The 8,893-nt window shown below is 41.2% G+C and overlaps 1 protein-coding gene across 1 annotated transcript in view; it reads right to left on the bottom strand.

Moving 5' to 3' along the window:
• Positions 1 to 2,189: 2,189 nt before the first annotated feature.
• PLEK (pleckstrin) overlaps positions 2,190 to 8,893 on the bottom strand; it is a 25,797-nt gene continuing 19,093 nt past the window's right edge. Inside the window, exons 7-9 of the mRNA XM_043603540.1 lie at positions 6,085 to 6,168; positions 5,336 to 5,405; positions 2,190 to 3,936 (exon numbers count right to left, since the gene is read on the bottom strand). Coding sequence (XP_043459475.1) covers positions 3,800 to 3,936; positions 5,336 to 5,405; positions 6,085 to 6,168 — 291 coding nt within the window. The 3' untranslated portion in view covers positions 2,190 to 3,799. The remainder of the gene's footprint in view (positions 3,937 to 5,335; positions 5,406 to 6,084; positions 6,169 to 8,893) is intronic.

The raw sequence follows: 8,893 nt of genomic DNA, 5'->3' as shown, positions 1-8,893 counted from the left end.
CTGACGTAAAATGGCAACAGGGGGTATTGTCCACAGTAAACTTCACACAAAATCCAAAGGAATTGAGGTCTGTATTCTGTTTAGCTTTTTCTTTTTCTTTTCTTTTTTTTTTTTTTTCTGTTTAGCTTTTTCTAATGTCTACCACCAACACTGGGAAATTATTCATTATTTTAATCTAAACAAGTTCCTCATTCTGCTTTTGAAAGCTAGCCTCTGCTGGTAGAATTTTAGTCACTGTACGTGTTTATGTGTCCATATGCATCTACAAAAGACACTTAACATCTTAAATTGGTACTGTCTTGTCTACCTTCATGTAAAACTCTCACCTTAGAATGCTTCTATTTTTTTCCCAAAAGGGTGTTTGATTTTTCAGATTGAATGCTTTATTTTACTGACCTGCTGTCAGTCACATGATGCAAGAAGATATTTCCTCTCTTTATATGCTTTCTTAATTCTAACACAATTGATTATTTTACAGTTGATTTTTCTCCCACTCTAAATTGGAATCCTGGGTAAATGCTGAGCAGCCTTTCTTTCCAACTTTAAATGTTCTCTAAATGGAATTGACAGTTGGTACATTCCTTCATCCACATCACTAAAGGAAATGTCTGTCAGTCTGGGGCTCAGACGCATGCAGATTTTCCTATTACTATGCCTAAAAGGACCTTAGCATGATTTCCTAACCAAACAGGTTCAGATGTAAATCTATGCCTATCCTCTAAATATCACTTTGGCAAGTGGCTCTTTCATTTCACCAGGAAGAATCACCCATGTTAGGAAGCCATAATGACACTTTAAATTCTCTACATACCACTGGATACAAATCTGCAGATTGTGTAATGGAAATCCAAGGAGTGACAGTCACCTAAACTGCAATGTGAATAGTGTCTTCTGGAGTTGAGTAGTGCACATCCCGCTCAGCCATACAGAGCAGCCCTTCAATGGGAAACGTCTTTTCCCCTAATGAAAATAGACTTCCTTGGGCGCCTGGGTGGCGCAGTCGGTTAAGCGTCCGACTTCAGCCAGGTCACGATCTCGCGGTTCGTGAGTTCGAGCCCCGCGTCGGGCTCTGGGCTGATGGCTCAGAGCCTGGAGCCTGTTTCCGATTCTGTGTCTCCCTCTCTCTCTGCCCCTCCCCCGTTCATGCTCTGTCTCTCTCTGTCCCAAAAATAAAAATAAACGTTGAAAAAAAAATTAAAAAAAAAAAAAAGAAAATAGACTTCCTTAATAGTTAATGGCCACTTAGAGACTCTTTTGCTTGCCTGACTATTATAATCAGGTCTTATAAATTAAAAATTAGTGATACTTACTCTTCGTTTTCCCCATATTTGAATTATTTCCTGGAATAGACTTACTTTGGTTTTATTTTTTTTTTAATTTTTTTACATTTTATTTATTTTTGAGAGACAGAGCACGAATGGGGGAGGGGCAGAGAGAGAAGGGTACACAGAATCTGAAGCAGGTTCCAGGCCCTGAGCAAGCTGTCAGCACAGAGAAAAAGGCAGCGCTCAAACCCACCGATGGTGAGATAAAGACCTGAGCTGAAGTTGGACGTTCGACTGAGCCACCCAGGTGCCCCAGATTTAATTTGTTTTTCAAAAAATGTTCTGTTGAGCGTCAGTTGAGTGTTTGACTTCGGCTCAGGTCATGATCTCACAGTTCGTGGGCTGGAGCCCCGCATCAAGCTCTGCACTGACAGCTCAGAGCTTAGAGCCTGCTTCAGGTTCTGTGTCTCCCTCTCTCACTGCCCCTCCTCACCTGTGCTCTCTCTCTCTCTCTCTCTCTCTCTCTCTCTCTCAAAAATAAATAACTAAGGGTGCCTGAGTGGCTCAGTCGGTTAAGCATCTGACTTCGGCTCAGGTCATGATCTCGCGGTCCGTGAGTTCGAGCCCCGCGTCAGGCTCTGTGCTGACAGCTCAGAGCCTGGAGCCTGTTTCAGATTCTGTGTTTCCCTCTCTCTCTGGCCCTCCCCCATTCATGCTCTGTCTCTGTCTTAAAAATAAATAAACATTAAAAAATTTTTTTAAAATAAATAAATAAATAAATAAAATAAGATAAAATAAAATATGTTCTAAAGTCATTGAGATAACTTGAGAGATGAGAGATGGTATTATCCTCAGGAAGTGAAAGTGTGTTGTGTAAAAGAAGAGTCATCAGGGGAAGCAAAACATCAGAACCATCACACCAAAGAGATGTTAAACATGGTCATGTTTGTTTCAAAACATAAAGTTGACTCCATATCAATAAATACTTTTAACACTGAATATAGAAAAACTGTGCATGTTCTAAAAAGACAGCTTACTAAAGAATTGGAGAAAAGATAGCCTTTTACCTCTAGGCCGTTGATAAAACCATTCAGGAGTAGAAATAACCTCAAGGATATTATGTGGAATTGGGGGAGGGAAAGAGAGAAGTTGATAAAATCAGAAAGAATTTTCTGCTCTTCTTTTCTCACTATAGCCTTAAAGTTAGAAATCTGAAGTTGGAAAATGCACCTTCACATATATACCTGTTTGGGGGTTTTTTGTTTTTGTTTTTGTTTCTGTTTTTGTTTTTCTCACTTTAGGGTTAGAATCACTAATTGGTTGACAGGGTCAAAAGTTGAAACAGGTACTCAATTTGAATCTAGATCAGATCACTCGGGTTGGTAATGGGTTCATAAGGCCCCATGGAGGCCAAGCAGGAGCAGCTACAGCTTGTGTCTAAAGCTCAGGTATTACCACAATATCATTAGCTGGAGAATTAAAGGTGCTGCACAATGTTGATGGCCACCTCAGTGAGCTGTGTCTAGAGTTAAGTCCTTTCAATGTTATCTTTGTATAAGCCCATCATCCAATCTTCCAGCCTTTGGTCCAGTCCCTGCAGCCTCTAGAACTGGAGGCTATACATTAGCTAGCCAGCCTCCAGACCCCTCACCCATGGAGAGAACCCATGGAGGGAACCCATCTGGCTGCTTTTTTCTGCAAACATTCAAACGAAAGAGAATCTCAAAGATTTGGAGCCCCACCCCCACCCCCACCCTCAGTTACAGCCAATGGTAGAGAAATGCTCTGGGAAGGGACAAAAATACACCCATCTCAGGTCAGCATCGGGTGGGAGTAGAATATACCTGCTCTGGGTGGCTTCTGGGCATGGAAAAGACCCTCAACTACTCCTGGCTTCCTTGGGTCATTTTCTCAGAAGGTATAACTCTCCAGGCTATGTGATAAGTAAGTGATAGAAGGCTTCAACCTAAAAGACAGCACTGTGGCACTGGTTTTCAGGAAGTTTCTGGTTAGAGTGAGGAAGGAAGAAGAAAGTCCTCCTTCATTCTGATACACAATCTAATAGCCAAGAGCAAGAGAAGGTGGTGAACAAGAACAAAGGAGGTTTATGCCTAGTCCTTTAAGTATAGATTGGGAACAGTTTTAAAGAGCAGAATATCTCATGTTCTGAAGGCCAGGACTGAGCCTAGCAGGGACACTAGCCGGACAACTAGACACACTTCACTTCCATGGGTATTAGAATCACAGGGCTTTTGGTTTTTAAGCTCAGGCCTGGAGAGATTAAGCAGGGAAGCCATGCCACACAGCTTATTATATCTGCGTGGTGGGACACAGAGAGGTTTCAGAAAGCAATGCGATTGGTGCAAGTGAACAGGACGTGGCATGTGGTTAGTTCTATTCAGAACCACTGCAGACAAAAATTTCCCAGCCCTGAGCCCTTTATCATCAGTTTGTTGCCAGAAGTGGACAGGTCCTAGGCCAAGCTTATCCACGGGGTTCCCTTGGGAGAGTGATGATGGGCTGCAGAAACATCCTCACTTCCCAGTCCGAGAGGCCACCTGGATGGCTTTGATCCACTCGGTGCGCTCCTTGGCAGTGGCCGCTTGCAAGAAATAATGAACTTCATCAGCTGTGATGATCTCAAAGAGGTTTTCTTCTTCGCTTTTCCTGCCTGGTGAAAAAGAAAGTGAGCGACAAAGCACATGCAGAGACGCTGCCCAGTCACCCTCCTTTTGCAAGGAATGAAATTTTTATTTTTTTAGTATTCTAAGAAAATTAAATATGTGGCTTTCAAACTTATCATCATTGTATGATCATATATCTTTATTGTATAATCATACATATATAGAGTATGTATATATACTATAATATACTACAGTATACTAATACTATATATAGATAGCTAGATAGATATAGTATTTATATAGATAGGTACATAGTATGACTGTGTGTGGTATGAGTGTGTGTTTAAGAAATAAGTAAAATACTCGACAGTTTACAGTTTCTTTTACAGTTTATGAGAAAACTAAATTTCCTACTTTTGCATACCAATTAATGAGTACCTCTACGAGAGCCTAATGAGTACTTTTCCTCTGCTCATAATATAAGCCAAGGACTGACCCTAATATATTAAAATTAAAAATAAAAACAAAAATCCAGACCCACTTCTGGTAAAAAATACAAGCTTGAACTTGTTTTTATCAGGGGCTAAGTTAGAGTCTGTTGAAAGATCGAAAGGCAATTAACTGGCCAATAGCATGACAAGACTTAAAACATCCACCTCAAATCAAAAATCGTAATTCCATAAGAAGAAGACAATGAGCAGATACAGGAGTAGTCAAAAATCTAAGCTTTTTGCAGCTGTAGTGTTTTCCCATCAGCCTTTATAACATCGTAAACCCAAAATGACATGGCAAAACCAGGGTTGGGATGTCTAAACCGCATCTCCCCAGTGATACCCCTCATTTCTGCATCTGTGAAGTCAGTCAACACCAGCATGGCTATTCCATTCACCACATCATAGACTTGTGATCTGGGACCCAGAGGTCACTGGTGCAACCCCTCACTCCAGAGGAGGAGCTAAGGCCCAGATTCATTAGGTGGTTCACTCTAGACCATGCCACTAACCGACTAGCACAGACATTACTGCAAGTCAAGTGCACTTTCCACTCACTGCACTGTCTCACTGCACAAATGTTCCTTTTGCTGTGGGAGATTTCCTGGTCTGGATATGTAAAAGGTCCCCCTTTAAGGAATGCCACAGCTCAATTACAAGCATCAGGAGGTAACAAGTCTCTCCATCCAAGCCAGTTCCAAGGGGAAGGTTTTTCTCAGCATTGCTCAAGGATTTGCTCAAGTCATCCACAAAACCACTCCTCCTCTCCAAGGCCCAGAGAGACAGGGCAGCATCTGGGAGAAAATAACTCTTGTTTTCTCCCAGGTTTCCAGACAGAAATTCATTCATGCTTAGCCTGATTGATTAAATCAGTTATTGATTGTTGTTGGCTCAGGATGCCCAGATGTGGAAAGGAAGCCTGAATAACCTCTCTCAAACAAAAATTCATTCTTACCATCTGGGTTGCTCTCCACTGAAGTCACTACACAGCCTCTCAAGTGAATTGCTCCCAGGGGATCTTCCCCCTAGAGAAGAGAGGAGCCCTCATGTTATGTTTCCAATGTACAATGCACGAACATACCTTATCCTGTTGGTACAAAAGCCGTACAGACTCACTCTGGTGTAGATTAGGGCATCCCAAATGGGTAAGAGTAGAAGGAGACTAAAGAAAACCCCTTCCTGCACTGTAAGCAGGGTCTGAGGACCCAACCCAGATGAGTTTGTCTTTAGGCTTTAGAGTTGACTCCTTTTATTAAGGAAAAGGCTTTAGAGTTGACTCCTTTTATTAAGGAAAAGACCCTCGTCTGAATAAACAACAGCCCAAATGGCTGGACTTAAACAGTGCTCTCATCCAAATAGGCCCAGAGGAGGAATTATCACTGTTTTTCATATTAAACCAAGAGCAATGAGTTGGACTGGTTGAGTCCCTCTGAAAGTATCAGATCAGGGCAAACAAAAACAAATGAATAACAATATAGTGATATTTTCTTTCATCCCTGAGCTTGTGCTGGCCTCAAAGCCTAAGACTGCAGATCTTTGCAGTTAAGAGGGGAGAGGAAAAGGTAGAGGAGAGCAGGAGAAAAAGAAGTGGGAGGGTAAAGAGGAAATGGGGATATAAACAGAGCAGAAAGAAGAATGGAAAGCCCAGATAGCAGATGCAGTGGAGGTCTGAGTGCAATAGATTTGTTGACCACAGGATCTCACCCCAGCAGGGTCATAGTAGTGCAGGTAGGCAGGGTCTTCTCTCAGAATGAACTTCCTCACTTTCCAGTTTTTCCTCCTGTGCCCCTTTATCCAAGATCAACATAAAAAGAGGCATGGTGAGTTCTTAGCATCATTCTGTACATATAGTATCTACATAGTAAGCTTTGTTGAACTGAAAAAAGAAAAAGATGAAATACCAACTTCAGGAAAACGAGGTCCCAACCCAGGTCTTTGTCAGGGAGATAGCACTACGGCCAGTGAATAGTTTGGATGTTATGAAATTATGGATTAATTATTTCTAAGACTGCCTTACAGGTTTAGTATTACATAAGACAATATTTTATACAATGTACCTACATGGTTGTTAGGTAACATGGAGGATATAAAGAGGTTAAGACATAGCTCTACTCTTTAGAGCTAGAGTTTACAGTCTATGTGGAAATATAAAACAACAAATGTCCAAATCAAGTAATTGGTATAGATAACAGATTTCAAGGGAATTAAATGTGGGATATGTCACTGTAGGTTTGGGATGTCAAAGAGAGCCTCTGCACTTAACCACAGAGGGCACACAGGAGACAGATGGATGGGAAAGAGGTGGGTGGAAAGACTTGACAACAAAAAAGCAGCAATGGGAATACACAAGGCATATGCAGACATTAATGAATAAGACCAGTCTGGCTAGAATGCAGTGTTCATGAGACATGTTTGGGAAAGTGGAAAGAGACTTAAAAGGTGGGGGTTGTTGCTGATGGCTTCTAAGTCAGAGGTGAAAAGATTACAATCACATTTTAGGAAGATTAATATGGCGACCACATGTAGGATGGACCAGCTGGCTAGGTTAAAGATAAGCCAGGGAGAAGATACTAAGGTAAAAAGAAGCTCATTAGGAAATTATTGCAACAATCTAAGCACAGAATTATTAGGAACTAACATCAGGTAGCAGCAATGGAAGCAGGAAGGAATAGTCACTGTGACAGACATGATGAAAACACATAGGAACTGGGCTTTCCCAAAGAATGACACCATCCAGACTGTGGGTTTGTAGGGCAGGATTTATGTTTTGTTGACCTTTGTTCCTCCAAAGCCCAGCCCTATGCCTGATACATAAAATCTCACCCTGGAAGCTGCCATATATCTGCTTGTAATTTCCTTGAATTATACAGTTTCTTCAATCAGCTTATAATAATTTTTTTTAATGTCGTGGTAAACCTAATTTCATTATTTTCTCCAGAAAATTCAAATGACTTAAATATCTCCAGAAGAAAAAAAAGTGTATATTAGATTAGACGATATACAGTTTCTGTCGTGCCAATGTGAAGCATATCATTTAATTCTAAAGCACCATATATTGACAAGCACATATACAAATTTTCCAATACTTTTTACTGTGCTCCTATAGAAAAAAAATGAAACATTTATGATTTTAGCAAACAGTGTCTCCTTCATGATGCCAAGTCTAAGGAGTTTAAAGGGAGCTTTCAAGAATGAGTCTAAGTTATATTGGCCAAGGAGCTCATCTCCAAAGAGGCTTTTACTTGCTTGAAGGATGGAGCCAGGATTCCTATAGAGTCATATGGGAGAACAGACAATATTTCTATCTGTTATGTCATATCTAGAATGGCTTCTGTATCAATTTCTAAAATTCTTTTTACGAATTCTTGTTCTTTGCCTTAGGTAATAAGATGCTAAAGCTTTTGCCTTACACCATTTCTTCCTGACCTGTGAACACACATTTCATGATCTCTCATGCAATCACTGGGTGAATAACAAGTTCTTGTGAATCAGTGGAAGGGGAAGATAATAGGAAGAGGTGAAATCAGCCAACCCTGGTCAACTACCTATTGCCTTTAAGCGCTCATTGACATCACAATGTGACTCACTGAAAAGCTTAATGTTAGTAAGTGGGTCTCTGGCCATCCTTCATGTAATGAGTATTTCCTGGGGGATTTTAAGGAATGTGTGCATGCCCGGGGTTTCTAAGAATTGTTGCTGATCTGCCAGCCACTTATATTCAATTTAATTCTCTCTACAAATGTTTATTATCTATTATAGACCAAGAAGAATGCTGAGCTCTGCAGAAGATATGAGAAAAACATATGATATATTGGCCCTCCTTATCAAAAAATCTATACATAGTTTTGAAACCAGATATTTTTTTGTTCATTGTCATAACAGAAGGAACTATTTAAAAAGGGATTATATTAAATATAATTCAATATCATTTATCCTCAAATTTACTACATCCCCCAAGTAGAATTATTTTCTCTGGGATGGGAGAAGTGGGAAGAATTGGGGGGGGGGGGGGGGGGGGGGGGGGGAAGGACTGGCCTCCAGTTGAACACAGCTACTTCCCGCCTGTGAGGTGTGGGACACAGGTGCCCTTTTTCATGATAAGCCTTCTACACACATTAACCCTGTTAACTCCCAGCAGCAGACACAGAGTGGTTTAGCTTTGTGACACTTGGAGAAATTTTTTTAATTCCTTCAGGTGATTGTGATATGAACCAGGGTTATAAACCACTGAGCTAAGAGATTGGAAACATTAAAGGGGGCCATCAATCAAAATAGAAGAGGTTTCGGGGCGCCTGGGTGGCGCAGTCGGTTAAGCGTCCGACTTCAGCCAGGTCACGATCTCGCGGTCCGGGAGTTCGAGCCCCGCGTCAGGCTCTGGGCAGATGGCTGGGAGCCTGGAGCCTGTTTCCGATTCTGTGTCTCCCTCTCTCTCTGCCCCTCCCCTGTTCATGCTCTGTCTCTCTCTGTCCCAAAAATAAAAATAAAAACGTTGAAAAAAAAAAATAGAAGAGGT

The sequence above is a fragment of the Prionailurus bengalensis genome, chromosome A3 (genome assembly GCF_016509475.1).
Source record: "Prionailurus bengalensis isolate Pbe53 chromosome A3, Fcat_Pben_1.1_paternal_pri, whole genome shotgun sequence".
In the NCBI taxonomy this organism is placed as follows: Eukaryota; Metazoa; Chordata; class Mammalia; order Carnivora; family Felidae; genus Prionailurus; species Prionailurus bengalensis.
This window is presented reverse-complemented; position numbering and strand designations above follow the sequence as displayed.